Source organism: Lissotriton helveticus, chromosome 2_1 (genome assembly GCF_964261635.1).
Source record: "Lissotriton helveticus chromosome 2_1, aLisHel1.1, whole genome shotgun sequence".
NCBI lineage: Eukaryota > Metazoa > Chordata > Amphibia > Caudata > Salamandridae > Lissotriton > Lissotriton helveticus.
The window spans coordinates 275,307,464-275,324,048 of record NC_136059.1 but is presented as its reverse complement, the minus strand read 5'-3'; the positions used below and the strand labels follow the sequence as shown (position 1 = coordinate 275,324,048).

Sequence of the window (16,585 nt, the reverse complement as noted above, 5' to 3'; positions counted from 1 at the left end):
TTTGGATTGGTGGTGTACTTTTCGAGTTTACCTGGCTCAAAGGACACAGTTCTCTCTTTATAATAGTAGTATAGATATATATATATATATATATATATATATATATATATATATATATATATATATATATATATATATATATATATATATAAAATATAGAGGAACAAAATTTCGAGAAGCTAAGTGCAAATAGGTATGCATAGATTTCCTATTTATAAACCCATATCTGTGTACCTTGTTAATATACATATCTTCAAGGTACACAGATGTGGGTTTATAAATAGGAAATCTAAACAAACCTATCAGCACTTAGCTTCTCGATATTTTGGTCCTCTAAATTTTTGACTCAATATTAGATCCACACAATGTTTCTGTTTCCAATATTCTGCCAGTGATCCAGCTTCGGAGCTCCTGCTATTCCTAGGACTGGACAGGGAGCTGAACATGCCTGCAATCACTATTGGCACTTATTGCCTCAGGCTTGTGAACAGTAATATGCAACACTTAATTTTACTTAATAAGCAAGAGAGTTTCTTTGTAGGAAAACGAACATGAAGGCATTCTATAACCTCGCCTAATCTCTACTACTACTAGTTTCCCTAAGCCTCTCAACACCCCTCAAAGGGCCAGATTATGACCTTACAGCAGAGGTATGCACCGCTGTGCCACCACCCTGCCACCCGCCGCCTGATTACTACTTTACAGTAGTCTGGTTGGCGGGTGGCATGGCAGTTCCCATTGTGGTGCCCTTTAAAAGGTGTTGGTGCCTTTTAAAAGGACACAACAATGAGATTGCCTCACTAGGTTCCTGCACTGCATGGATTCGAAGGTCCGTGCCGTGCAGGAACCAATGTGCATGCACACAGACGGGCACATGTTAGGCCCCCCCTCTGTCCATCCACATATGTCTGAGGTACCGGGGGCTTTAAGGGCCCCCTATGTTACCTCTCCACCAGGCTTTTCATGGTGGTAGAACTGCATGAAAAGCCTGGCAGAGAGGAAACTCATAATATGCTTGGCAGGACTTTCGGGGTCCGCCCAAGCTTATTGCCGCCTCTGACTTCTGCTCCTACACCAGTGAAAAGTGGTTCCCTGGCAGAGCCGGCGATCCTAATGCAGTCCGTCTGCCCAAGTTGTAATCGGGTGGTGGGGCCACAGGTGCAGCAGTGGCTGGATCTGCTACTGCCATGCCTGGCCCTACGTCATTGTGTGCTGTTCACTATACATCGAAACAACAGGGGAGTAACTTGATCAATACGATTGGGGGGGTGGGGTGAGCTTCAGACTTTACGGATTTCAGGCTGGCATATAATATTAAAACACATTACGGGACAAGCAGGGAGTATGAGAAGGGCCAAAGGGGCAGTGGAAAGGGAGAGGTATATGGATTTGTAGGAGTTTTAAGAGAGAAAACACAATATTTTGTAAAATAACCAATATTTTTGAGCACCTTTAAAACAGAGAGGGAGACTATGCATGCGTTTTTGTCTGGTTGTGTAAAGATTCCTGATGAAATCCGACAGACATTTAGTATCCAACTATTTGTCTGAAAATACATTTATCAGGGGGAGGTGTAACACCCCAAACATGTCGTTGAAGCTACGCCACTGAAAAATAGCAAGTGGCAGCCAGTGCAAGTAAGAGCGGTGAGGTGGGGGGAGTCAACAGACAACAATGAGGGAAAATAAAGTAAAGAAAAAAAGAAAAACACTTACCTTGCACTTGCCTCATCACCGAAAGCAAGGTAAATGTTTTTCTTTATTTCATTGTCCCTCGCTGTCATCTTTCGACTACCCCCGCCCCGCCCCTCCACCCTACCACTCTTACTTGCAACTGGAAACAGTGATCAGTTGCGATATGTAAAATTAATTTTTCTCCTCAAAGTTTCTTGTGTGTTTAATTCAGTGCACTGGTGTGCCTGTGTTTCAATCACAAACCTGATGAAAGATTATAATGAAGCGCCGTGGTCCACTGCTGGGTGAAAATTAATAACACTTGTCAGGAATAACAAATGTGATACCACCTCATCCTAATAATAACAAACTAAAACAGCTACTAATATTTCTCAAAGTTTTGCTCTATGTTGTGCGACGTTTCCATTTAACTAAGTATTTGTTCCGTTTTTGGCCAGTGCATATGTGAGGCAGAATATCTGAAGCAGATATTTATAACAAAGCTGGAATGCTCTAAAGCCTATTTGCATTTTTTATCACTTACATTTGTAATCCAATCTTTCAAAGACCACTGTAAAGCTATAATATATCACTGTTTTTGGCTCAAGACAAACTGAGTGGGGAAGGCGTCGCCTCCGGTTGGTGGTTTATGAGATGCTTTAAATCAAAATGTTCAGTGTTTGACTTTATGGATTTCCTTTTTGTATTTAGCATAAGTAGTTTAAAACATCCTGATAAGTGCATATATTTGCTACTTGATGATTCATTATTACAAGACAGGTACATCATTTTGGGATAATAGCAATTAAGAATGGTGCATTCCTGCAAATTTAGAATTCTGACATGAAAACAGAGGGGTGATTCACAAAGGCATGTATAATTATTTTGCTAGTGCTTCTACAGTATTAATTCATATACATTTAAAAACCTTTGCAAATTGTTCTCAATACTCATAAAATCGGAATGTTCATGGGATATCATTAAAAGTTGGTGCAAACAGAAAAGACTGTACTAAAAGGGAGTTTTACGGTTTAGCAGTGACAGGAAGTTTGAAGTTTCAGCAGTGATGGCCATTGCAGGTAAGAGCGGTGGGGTGGTGGCGACAGAGTCGAAAGACAATGATGAGGGAAAATAACATTTTTAAAAAAGAAAGCTACTTACCTTGCGCTTGCCGCATCACCAACTCTGTAATGTTGCGAGCACAAGGTAAGTGGTTTTCTTTTTAAAAAAATGTTATTTTCCCTTGTTGTTGAGAGTCGCCTCCCCCACCCCACTCCACCGCCCCACCACTATTACCTGCACCGGTTGTCACTGAGTTTCTGGGGCGATTTACAAAGGCATTCATGGGATGTGAATCAGTACTCATGTTTTACTACTGGTGATGCTGTAGCAGCATGTTTAGGAACAACAGAAAGTGATGCAAGTTTAACCTTGATTAGGTCGTTATTATTCTTAGCAGAAACATAACCTGAAAATATCTGATAGACCTGGGAAATCCATAGGGCTATTCCTCCACCTTGGGAAAGTCTGAGGATTTCATAAGGCTCAAGGATCACAAGACACAATGATATTCTCTGGGACTCCTTTGCTCTGGTGATAGAAACCATGTCCCCACAAAAGGGATATCCTATGCATTCACCACCTGTACATTTCTTTCATTAAGTATTGACAAGGCAATAATCCTTTCACCCCTCAGGTGCATTAATTTTAGGGATTATCATTTTATTTTGGAGTAAACCCCTGAAGATCTGTCTATTTGCTAATCAACTGGACTCTGCCAGCACGTGGCTACCCTCATGGATGACAAGAAGCTCTCTACAAATCTACTGATTGATAGATTGATTGATTAAATAATCATATTACTGGAAGTGATTCCTCCTGTTTGGAATGAATGGACAAATGCATATGAGCTATGGGGTGGGAAACTCCATGTGGATGCCCTTAGAACCAGTAATGAGGAGATAGGGAGCTGCCATCCTTCCACTCTAGTTGTTTATGTAAAAATTGGATGGTGATTGTCCCCTATCTTTCATTGTGATTTTGGGGGTCACCAACAGATATTGAGGCATAAATATTATTTTGCAATTGGCAGTTTAATGAACGTAGAAATTGACAGGGGCAAGAGAAATCTTTGTAAATCTCAGTTTGCATTCAAATACATGGATGGATGCATGGGAACTCCAATGCTCCACCCATATAAATTCTACTTGACACAGAGTAACTCAAGGCAGCATTATGCATTGCATTCTGTTACTTTGCATTTACTAAACCATGCAATGCCAAGAAAAGCCATGCATTATGGCTTTATCTAGCTTATCAAATGCCACAAATGAGTTTTCCTTAGAGCTGCACCCTAGTATTTCATGTTTGCATGGGTAATGTAGTCAAGTTTTCCACACCCTTGCAACTAAATGATTTTGAAGTTATTGAATAAAGGTATTCATCAGGTTTGGTGTGGTAAACATATAAGTATTTTTTTTATTTCTATAATTCTTTCCAGTTTCTTTGGTCCCAAAATGCTTTGAAAGCACTCCCTTATTGTCTTTCTAAATACTTAAATAACCCACAGTTATGAAAATACCATCAAAAACTGTTTTGGACTCATCAAATGAGGTATTTTTTCTCTGTATTCAGATGCCAGTGTGGAGCTAACTTATCTACGTGTATGCTCATCTACTTATGCCCCACTTTTGCATTCTGTGTAACAGAAACAATATCTCAACAGGTAGTACTTATTGGGCTAATAAGCAAACATGCACATATAGTTGCAAGAAGAAAGGAACAGGGAGACTCGAAGGTAAAGCTACGTGCCAAGAGCACTATATATTAAGAATAACATATTTAGGGGAAAATGTGGGTGTAACCTTGTGTGCTCATGATACACAAGGTGGACTGCATTAGTAAGAAGTGACACAGAGATGAATGGCGCAGAGTGAGAAAAGTGAAGGAATTTACAAGGTACTTTTGGTTCACAAATAAATATTTATACAGGTTACCAAAGGGTTTTTAGCAATTTGTGAACCAGACTGGAGCACCAAAGTTTGCACTGAGAAGTCAACGGCGTTTCAACCCGTAGTAGGTTATGGTCATCTTCAGGACCAGGTTACCGAATTGTTCGTGCTGATATGGGGCAGGATCAGGATGAGAGAATCAGCGGGAGGTGGTAATTTGCGTGGGCGTAGGAATGTATTGTCCACTGTATGTCCAAGGAGTATATCCAAGGCTATTCACCATAGTGCAATAACATTAAATAAGCATGAAATAACAGTTTAAAAAATAATTACAAATCATTAATATGAGATTATTCAAACCTTTGGGAGTTCTGAATGGAATGGGGTCTGAGAGGGGACCAACTCCTTTGGAATTACGTGCTTGCATTCGAAAGTAGTAGACAGTGTCCAAGCTGAGATCCATGATTTGATGTGTTAGTCTGTCACCGCTGATGGACTCCATGACCCAGGTATCAATTGGTGAATTTTTGTCCAATGTGTAAAAGAGGATGTAAGCTGTAAAATTATAATTAAAAAATGATCATTTAAAATTAAATGACCATGCACCATAGATAATAAACATTCTTAGTTAATTAGATGTAAACATTTTATTAAGAATCACTTCACATTTACTCCAGACGTATACAAGTAAAAATAAACAAGCCTATTGTATTAAACAGAATCATATCTATCAGACCAGAATTACACAGTTACCTGGTTACTAATTCCACTATAAAGAGACAAAATGGGGTAAATTGCCCTGACCCTTTCAAGCTTAACTTACAATGCATTTGCCAAGATATATCCACTTGTAAATTACATTAAAACATTAAACTGTAAGGACTACAGATAGAGAATGACAGGGTGCCAACATCACCAGTTCTCAAATCATGTCTCTATGGCTCTTGATAATATTCAGATTCACCATTCAGAGTTTAAAGTCATCTCGTAGTTCCATGACATTATAAATGAAGTCCTGAGTGACTTCCAATATCTTTATAAGATACAGCAGGGGGTACTTGATCCCATATATAGTCTATGTAGGCAGTATTTATATAACTTGAACTGAGCCTAAAGGTAGCTGAGCACTGTACAAGGTCAGAAAAACAAGTCTCAACCCATCAAACATTTGAAAGAATGTTTTGGATTTCAAATATATTTTAAAGGACCGAATTCTTAACAGAAATGGAAAAATCTAAAGAAGAGTTTCACAGAACTGGCAGGTTAAAACAAATGACAACATTTGAAATATTACCCTAATTGCACCGCTATGCAATTTGATATATTTAAAATACTAACCATGTTAGTTAAACACACATTTAATTGACATTTTTCCTCCTGTATCATGAAGGTCTCCTTTTAAAGGTATAATAATATAAAACTGCTTATGCATTCATAGACTCTGGTGATGAATGCAAAATAAAGGACACAATTATGTTTGTACTCTTAGTGTTAGAATTTATTATACAAACTGGTAATTTTCAGTTTCATGCTGCCCATGAAAAGCAGCAATTAGCTCAAAATCATCACCTCAAAGGACTTTAATGCACTCTATATTAATCATCCAAATAATTCGGATAAGCACAGATATTGTATGAGCATTACGGAAATTGTAAGTGTCTTGCTTGCATGAATTATCAATGCAAAAAAACAAGCTTGAAAGAGAAGCACAAAACTAGCAAGTGCCAAGTTTGTATTTGTGAAGGGGAGAATACGGTTTATCTTTCTATCTTCTCTAACATATTACATGAATAGAGTCAACTCCTCCAATAAAGACCCATTGTCATCCTGTTTTCTAATGTAATTTCATATTAGAGGACATTATAAAATATGTGTAGCGTTGGTAATAAGGTGACTGTACTTTTCTTGGGTTTGAAACACCTTGACCAACAGAGTGGCATTTTAACAAAGGCAAACCTGCAAGTGAGTAAATATAAATGTATACGTTTACTCTTACACCTTTGAGTAACTTCACTATTTTTGGCTATTCACTGTTACTGAATGTGAAGTAGTAAAGTGAAGTGTGTAGATGCACATGACTCCATCCCCTCAACTTTACCAGTGTAAATTTACTGCAGCCAAAAAGTCCAGCACTACATATGGCCAATCACTGACATGGCAACATACTTCCTTAGACAATAATGGAGGCAGGTACTTAAAATAAAACCTCATAGATAGTAATGTTAATTGAATTAACATTTTTGACTTTTTAAATCTATCTATATAAATATATTAATTTAGGTGGGAGTTTTATTTTTTAACTTAAACTTCGGAAAAGTATGCTTAAATTAATGTATTTTATTTAAAATAATTAAATGTTTACTTCAAATTTAAAATAATAGTTCTACATGATTTTCTTGTATTTTGTGCTGCATTTAAAATTTATATATAACATTATTTTACAATAATCTTTAACATTAAATATTTTAAAATATTTTTTTCAAGCTTCATAACTTTTCCACGTTTTCAGATACTTTTCGATCGGGGGATCTCTGCCTCAGTGGAAGATATCTCTCTGTGCTAATGTATATAGAAAAGTAAGAATGTTTAATAAAATTGAAAACATTTAGTAATATGCTTTATTTTAAATTTAATGTAAAGTTTATGTTTATGGTAAATGTAGACCAAAGTAAGGTGTATTATTAATACATTTAATCTTAAATTCAAATTCAAATCTAGTTCTTTTGGAAATATTAAATGTAATTATAATTATTGTTTAAAGGTTACATCAAAAAATCGCAGTTGAGGTAAAACAACATTTATTTTGATGAATATTAACTATTAAAAGTGAGTATCAAATTATTTATAGGTCATATAATGTTATTCTAAAAATAATGTCACATTATGTTTTTTATTAAAAACATTATTACAACATGATAAAATTAAAATAAAAAATGTTTTAGATTTTTGTACAATAAATTACATGTATTTCTATCTATTTTAAATAATTTACTGTAACATTATTTCCCATGGGGTTTTATTTCAAGGCCCTCTCCCCAATATTTTACATGTGGCTGTTGAGAGTCTTTGCCACAGGCAGCGTATGAGGATGTGAGTCACACTTAATAGTGTTTTTGGTGCTTAAGTTAATGGATGTTGTAGAAATCATCACAATTATTAGGCTTTTTGTAACCTTGTCTGAAATAGAAGAAGTGGGATTTGAAATTTGCTTTTGGATTCTCGCACAGTTCTCTGGTTTCTGTTTTCTGTACATACCTGTCCTACCAGATTCCTCCATATGCCTTTATTGCTCTGAATTGAATTGAATTGAAAATTCCATTTATATAGCGCATAACCACCCGAAGGCCTCGCAGCTCTGTGTGATTTGTGTGAACACATACTCTTAGAAGAACTTGGATGTAACTTGGAAGGTTTGAAAGAGACCATTCCTGCCAACTCTGTTTCCTAGGATCACTAATGTTTTAGTTGTAGAGACCCTACTAGGTCTATGAATGAACATTTTCAGTGTTGAAATAAGAGCTATTAAAATGGAAGAAATTAATTGCATTCATATGAACCGCAAATGTGTTAAATGTAAATGGACACAGTTACTGTGCCAACAGCCTCATTAAAGTTGTTAAATATCACAGCAAAACACAAAGAATAAGAGGGAAAGAGAGGAGAAGGGGATGAAGGAGAAGGACTACACGTAAGAAGGAGAGGAGAAAACAAAGAACGAACATGTGAATTGCAGTTCATGCAAGTTGTCTAGAACAAATATAATATATATTTAGTGGCAATAGAAGTATGAAAAGATGATGGCTCTGAAACAAAGATAGTAAAGAGAATGGGTGATTATTTTGTAATGATATAACTCTTGAGATAACAGTTGTATAATTAGTCACTTTAGTAAGTTGTGAAATATCTGCAGTGCTTCTGAATGAATATGTACTACATATTAGCAGAAGCAATAATAAAGAGCATGTTATACACTGTTTTTTATATCAATAAGTGTAGACAAATAAATAGCTAAAACGTATGGGTCCGAGTAGAAGTGGCTGTTCTGGATGGGAAAATGACCACTGGTGACAAAAGAGGCTTTAACTGAAGACTCTGGGGTGCTTATTACAGATACCATGTGTTCAGATTAACTTGTTATAAATAATCATCATACAGTGCAAAATCTGTGCATTCTAAAGCTGATGATTACAGGTTTTATTATTGCTCAGCTCAGTGATAACCATAGTACAGATTCCATATCTGTAAATTCAGATTGCACATTGCTCTCAATGTGAAGCTTGCTAGTCTGCTGAGTTACCTCGATGGATACCGGAATAGATTATTGAATTCTTGATCTATTCCATAGTATGCTATGAATGAGCCTTTTACTAATGCGTCCCCAAATTGTGTGTCCGGGGTGAACAACCTTTACAACAAAACTATTACAACGCACTACCATTACAACGCGGTCATTACAACGCAAACCATTACAACGCATTGCGCTGGGGGGCGCTCTAGGATAGGGAATAAGTTTAATTTACTATCCAACACCTTCCCTAGTGTCCACGGGGACTGGTGTTGGAATAGTAAATTAAACTTTTCACTATCCAGCACCCCAAAGCGCTATGCGTTGTAATGGATTGCGATGTAAAAACCGCGTTGTAAAGGCAGGCGTTGTAATAGCCTGCGTTGTAACGTCATACATCCTGTGTCCGGACTTCACGTGTGTTTTGATATTGTTGCAGCTGATCCTAGTCACATTGGCCTATGTTGGCTATTTAATATGTTTATAACTAAAATATTAACACCTACAGGCGTGGGGGTTTAGATGGAAAAATACTCATCCTATGCAACCAAGTACAAACCGCAATATCACTTATTTAGAAAACCATATTTGTGTGTCTACAGATTGGAACATGCAAAGAAGTGGTTAGGATGCATTTTCATACAGCTAATGTAATGTAATGTAATGTAATGATGTCTTGTAAAGCGCATGTATCACCCCACATGGGGTATCTCAGCGCTGTAAACCGCTGGGGAACCCGTCTTGGCATTCCCTGTGAGATGGTCCCTACTGGGTATCTCCAAGGTGAAACCAGGCATCCCTGGCGTATGTGGGGGGCCGTTGTGGAGATGAGGCAAGCTAATGTCCAGAGCTGCCGAGTGTGATCCCTGGTTAGAGTAGGCACCGAGGCGAGAATTATCGAGTCCACTGACCCTGGTCCACGACCCTGCTGCATCGGGAATTGAACCCTGGTCCCGGGCCATCCTCTGCTTCCGGGTCTGCCGCCTCTAACCAGTGAGCCACCAGCTAACCTCAGCTGTGCAGTTAAATAAAGTCATGGGGTCGATTTAAGATAAAGTGACTCAGTCCATTCCGGAAGCTATTTGGATGCGCTGCACTGAGTCACTTTCAGAGCACAGGAATGCAACATATTTACAGTGATATGTCGTTCTCCTGTGCTCTCCCCTGCGCTGGTGCACAAACAGCTGCCATGTGCCGCGCAGGGACCCTTGCACCATGGTGCAAGGATGCCTGCGTCAAGGGGAGATTGTTTTCGTGCAGGGCATTTTCCTCTTTCAATGCTTGCTGTAGAATGCAGCACACATTAAAAGAGGAAAAATGAGGAGAAATGAAAACATTTAGCCTTGTTGCGCCTCCCTACGCCTCCCCTGGGTGGGCATTACATTCACACACATTTCAAAATTCACAATTCCTTGTGAATCTGGAAATGTGTCTGGTTCCATGGGTGTTGCGTGGGAACACCCACAGCAACACCCATGGAACGTCCCTTTCACACAAAGTGCTGCGTGTAAACGGGCCATATTTACAAGGATAGGAAAAGCCACGCAGGGTGTAAATATGGAGCAGTAAAATACGCCACCAATACGTCACAAAAAGTGACGTATTGGTGGCACAGGGGGCTTGTAAATCTGCCCCATGATTTGTAACCGTTAGTTTACACAGCACTCATACAGCCACTTACATCGAGCTACAGACAATGCAAAGTGACAACATTCTGTATCCACAAATGGATAATGTGGCTCTAGCTATCTAAAAGTGGTGCCCAGGTACATTATTGAAATATGTTCTGTCAGCAAGTGTGAGAACTGTGCTATGATTAATTCATTGTTTTGTAAAATTGCCCTTCATAGTATCTCATGCAATTTTAGTTCTGTCTTAGAATGATTTTCCCTTTGAGTAGTGCTGACGACATCATTATTCTAAATGAAATGACTTTTTTTTATAGCTTTCATTTTGAGAGCCAATAAGACAGCTTTGCCCATTTTGAAATAGTTATAGTACCTGATTAATTTTGCATTTTATCCTAGAACCCCCTATGTTTATCACATTTGTTTTTGTGGCACAATACTAAATCTTCCATAGAATGGAGTTAAATCAGAGTATGCAATAGATAGGTGGTAAGACTCATTGTTCCTAAATCAATGATGTCATAGAACATGTAATGAGTGATGTGAGTTCATTAGCAGTGCATGCCGGGGGTGCAAGTTATAACTATAACTGGTGATTTTCTATGTTTTTTTGAGTTGATAACATTAATTTTGTCACTGACATATTCACCTAACTATAACGTTACTTTCCAACTTTGGTTTCTTTTTTAAACCTAAACAGATTTTTTTTGTCACACGTAACTATATCGATATTTTAACCTTTGCTTTTTTACAATGAATTTTTACGTTTTTTCTAACCTAAAGCATTATTTCATTACCATTCGAAAGGCAACCCCCTTCGGCCAGGCAATGCAGCAAACCACCCACATGCAGCCTAGCCCACACAGCACACGGACTTAGGTCGTACACAGTAGAAAGTAGGCATCAGGTCCTGGCCAACCCACGAGAGGCAAACAACACTCTCGAAGGCTGCTAGCTCCATGCTGCATTTGTCCTTTCACCATGTGCAGCGGGTGTTGGCTTGCAGCAAGGTGTTGTGTTCTGTTCTGAAAAGGTAGAATGTTTGTGTAGTGTTCTGGAACATGTCTGTGAGTAGCCTCTAGAATACTGACAGCATTGGCATTTAACTGTTGGTCTCGCTCCCGATCAGAAGGAATAAATGTACCTCTTATCCTCATTTTGTTTCCGGTATCTATTATTTTCAATGGCGAAACAGGACGGCCTTTTGACCAGGAGAAGCGATGCATAGAGGCTGAAAGACACTTCCTTGAGACGTGTTGGATGTTGAGTATGTGGCGGATCATGTGCGGAGTACCGACAAGGCTGGTTGCCAATGTGGGCAGCTTCTTGTATGTTACCGCATGAAAACGCTTGTCAGTAAGATTTTCTATACTAATTTTGGGGGAAAGCTGTGTTTCCATCAAGATTCATCACACACGATGATTAATGTTATGGGAATGGATGAGGCATCTCAGGTTCACGAGGGAGAAGTCGGCCCTTGTTGGATAGTAATGTCACCCTCGGCATAACGCTATTTTGCAACAAAGGAAAAAATCGTAAGGGGAAGTGCAGCTTTAGACTTGAGTCAAAAGGGAGGAGTAGTCAGCCTGTGTTGTTTGGACAGAAATGTTAGGTGTCTGTTGTTCTCTGGTAATACCACACACAAGGAAGTGCCACTTGTATTGATTATGGGGAAGTGCAACTTTAGACTTGATTAGCATCAATTTGTCAGTGAAATACTAAAGAAAGTTCAACCGCTATAGAGCTGATTTTCAACACGTTGTGGCACAAGAAGTGTCAATAAAGAGGGAAGAGGCCCTTACAATTAGTGTTGGGATTCATGTGTAATGCAATAGGCAATTAGGACAAGTGTCCCAATCAATCTTGTCTTTGCCTAAGAAACATTGTTTGGGCAGCCATATATTCAATGGCAACAAATTCTGTGTTAGTATTGTGTTGCTGTTCAGCCAATGCAATGACGGTGGTTTGGGCAGTGGCTTGGACAGTGACATCCACACTGGAGACCCAATGTGAACTACAGTTTGGAGCACTGTCCCAGTAGCATTCGCACTAGAGTGAACATCTGCATATCAAAATTTGCTTCAGTGACATGTACACTGGTAATTTATTACATGTTGAAGTTTAGAGTACAATTTCAGTGACACACACACTGTAGTGCAATTTGACTTGCTGATATTCATGCCTTTCAATGATGGAGGGTTTAGTAACTCCTACGTACTTCTCATAAAGCCCAAGAATGTCCACTATACCAAGAAAAGATTGGAACGAAGGCAGCTGCTAGGAAGGTAGACATGTTAAAACACTGTTTTGGAGCAGAGAGTAGATAAATTGCCAGCCTTGTCTATGGAAGAAGAAGAGGAAGAGGATGGGAGTGAAGGAGAAAATAAGTGTGAAATTACAGTAGGGGAATTAAATGCAAATTTTCAGAAGAATAAGAACAAAGTGGTAGAGAGGTTTGAGTTTTTTTTTAAAGAAGTCAGCTGTGTGGCGAGTCAGTAGAGAATAATTTTGCCAGTTTGAGATTGCTTGCAGTAACATGTAACTACAATGCTTTCCTAGATGGGATGATAAGGGTTCAACTAATATTAGAAGTAAACAACAAGAAAGTACAAGAAAAACTGATAGAACCAGAAGAATTGCCTCTTTAAATTAGATTGACTCAATGAAGAGAGCTGAATTGACAAATGAAGGGTAAAAAGAGATATAATTGGAGGAAAAGGTAGAGGCACTTAAGAAAGAGATGCACAAACCAATGAAAAAGGACAGTGGTATCAAGAGAATGGGGGACAAGAAAAAAATAATGTGCTATAAGTGTGTGTACAGAGGTCATGTAGCTATAGGACAAGTATGGAGGAGGTGCAGAAATAACACACAATTTGTGAGGTTGTGTAGAGGAAGAATAAGAAGTGTGAATAAAAGAAGACCTCAGTGAATGCGATAGAGGGAATGGAGGATGACAGTGAAGGCCAGAATGTAATTTTATAAAATCAACAAATTGGTAAAACTAATGAGGATAACCTCTTTATCTAAATCAGTATTGATGGTGTTGAGGTGAGAATGATGACAGATTCAGGAGCTAGGTATACTCTTGTTGGAGGGGAATACCTAACTAAATTTCCAGTACCTGTTCTCAGGAATCCAAACGTAATGTTGGTGGCTTATGGAAATAAGTCAATTGAATTAGTGGGTTTCATTGAAGTTCAACTAGAATTTCAACAGCTGTAACATTTAAAGTGTATTTTGCCAAGTAGAGCTTGTGTTAGTTGAGTTGGCCACAACAAGGTGATTTGCAAATTTGTTTGGAATCAAATCATCCAGAACAGGCGTTGGGCACACAAACTGCAGTGTCTATGGCAGAACCAGAGGTGCCAGAAGTATTCAAAGATCATGTTGGGATTCTCCAAGGATTCATGCATACGATTGTGTTGAGGGATGGGGTAAGTCCTATAGCCCATTATCCTCAGGGAGTGCCACTAGTGATGAGACAACCTCTGTGTCAGGAATTACATAGGTTGTGCGATACTTGGATGATTGAAGAAACAGAATCATCAGAGTGGCTAGCTCTGGCGGTGATGGCAAAGAAGAGTAATGGTAACATCAGGTTATGTGTGGACCTAAGGGATTTGAATGCAGTGATATGAGTGGAGAGGTATCCTCTTCCTAACATAGTAAAAATGTCCACCAAGAATGAGCAAAAGTGTTTCCACTCTGGATCTTTCCACGGCCTAACACCGGACTGTGCTACATCCTGACTCCAGACCGCTAATATCTTTTGCCCCCTCAGAGAACTATGCACCATCTGCTAAAAGGTACACCGAGAGTGACCTATTTTTTTTAAACATATCTTAGTGTTTGGGAAGGATGTGATTAAACATAACAAAACATTGAGGAACGTGTTAGAAATTCTGCAAGAGAGTAACTATTATGAAGGAGAAATGCAAGTTTAAGGTGAAAGGTGTGGAGTATTTAAGACATTGGATCTGTGAAGAGGGAATAGCTACCAAAACGAAATTGGTTTCTGCTATTGAGGAAGCCACTTCTCCCACATATAAATACCAGTTATGTTCGTTTTTGGGGTTAGCTGATCATTATTCACATTTTATATGCATGTTTGCAGACAAGCCCAAATGTATGCACATTGCCATGGTAAAAAATGCTTACCTTGTTTGATGTGAGAATTTTGAAAGAGAGTTTAAGAATTTGAAAACCAATATTGCCACTGTGACAGCACTAAAACCGTTTGACACCAATGATCCTATTGTACTAAACACTGATTCCAGTTTGGTGGATTTGAGTGTAGTATGTTGTCAAAGGAGGAATTGTGTAGATGTCACAATTGCTTATGCTTCAAGACTATGAAAGGATGCAGAGAAGAATTATTCCATCATAGAGGGAAAAGCTGTGGCTGTGTGGTGGGGAGTAAATCATTTCAGAACATATGTGTGGGAAACCTTTTCCACAGTCAGGACTGGTCATCGTCCTCTTTTAGAGATGTTCACAACAAGTGGGTGAAGGAGAGCCAACAAATGGGGGAAGGAGAGCATCTCCTAAAATAGCCTGATGGTCTATGGGGAATTTTGGAATACAATTTTAGTATGGAATATGTGCCTCAGAAGAAAAATGTACTGGCCGACTGCTTGTCCCGATTGCCCTCAGTGGTTATGACTGGTGCATTGAGTGAGGAAAATAACTGGTTCGAGGCTAGTGTGAGCATAATTCCTGAAGGCAGGAAATAACAAGAGGAATAGTTGGAGGCCATTGAAGGAGACAAAGTGTTTCTTGAAATTGAAAAGTATCCCTTTGAAGGGTGGCCGAAGAAAGGCAGTGCATCTCCAGATGCAGAGTGTTTCTGACAGGTCAGTCAGGAGTTGTCAGTCATGAATCGAGTTTTGATGAAAGGAACTTTATTGGTAGTACCTTCTAGTCTACGGGAGTGTATAGTTAAACTGGCCCATGAGGGACACATTGGAATGAGTGCTACCAAAAAACAGGTAAGAGAAGAGTATTGGTGGACTGGACTTGATGGAGAGGTTGAGAGGAACATTGCAGAGAGGACTTGATCAAGAGGTTGAGCGGAACATTGCAGAGTGTGTATTATGTGCTTGGAGTGATAAGTCACAGAAAATTGTAAGATACCCTCCAGTGGAGTATAATAACTCAGATGGTCCTTGGAAGAAAATAGGAATTGACTTTACTGGTCCAGTACATGTGATGGGAAGTTGCCCCAACTATGCCATTGTAGTAATTGACTACTTTTCAAGATGGCCTGAGGTGAAATTTACTGGGAAAGTTACTTCATAAAGAGCAATTGTGTTTCTGAAAATGTTGTTCATGAGAGAAGGAGTGCCAGACATTATGTTTTTGGATAATGGTGTCCAATTTGTATCACAGCATATAAAAGATTTTTTTATAGAGAAAGGAATAGAGCATGTTCGGTCATGGGAGTGTTATCTCCAAAGCAACGGTCTTATGAAAAGGTGGAAAAGAACTTTGAAGGAAGGTTTACAACTGGCACAGAGGTGTGGCACCGCAGCCAGGGCGACTGACGCTGGACTCTGGGGATTATGGTTCGATCGCCGGCGTCAGATTAGCCCAGCACCATGTGACTCTGGGGAATAGCTTGCTTAATCTTCCTGACGGCCCCTGGCGCCTAGAGACCCTTACGGGTGATTGTTCGCGCTTTACAAATGTGGATTATTATTAATATTATTGCAAGCTCATATTAAATACTTCACACAGTGTGCAAGCATCAACAAGTCCAGCGCCATTTCAATTACAAAAATTTTTACATTATGGAAAGGAGACAAACATTGTTAAAAACATTTGCAGTTTGGCAAGCCACTTTATACATTTTCAGATTTCACAACTCACCTGTAATCTTGCCGTTGGCTTCCAGTGGAGGTTGCCAGCTGACAATGACAGCTCGGGGTTTACCTTCCCGCGTAATTACCGTCAAGTCCTTGGGAGCTGAAGAAGGGGCTAAGTAATAAAGAGAACGCATTGTGAGAATTAGCATGCAGAACTCTCTGAGCTCCACCATCACAGAGC

At 39.0% G+C, this 16,585-nt stretch overlaps 1 protein-coding gene across 1 annotated transcript in view; it reads right to left on the bottom strand.

Annotated features, from left to right (window-relative positions):
• The window catches only part of DCC (DCC netrin 1 receptor), an 844,139-nt gene that overhangs the window by 102,049 nt on the left and 725,505 nt on the right, over nt 1-16,585 (bottom strand). Inside the window, exons 19-20 of the mRNA XM_078677748.1 lie at nt 16,409-16,516; nt 4,985-5,179 (exon numbers count right to left, since the gene is read on the bottom strand). Of these exons, the coding sequence (XP_078533874.1) occupies nt 4,985-5,179; nt 16,409-16,516 (303 nt within the window). The remainder of the gene's footprint in view (nt 1-4,984; nt 5,180-16,408; nt 16,517-16,585) is intronic.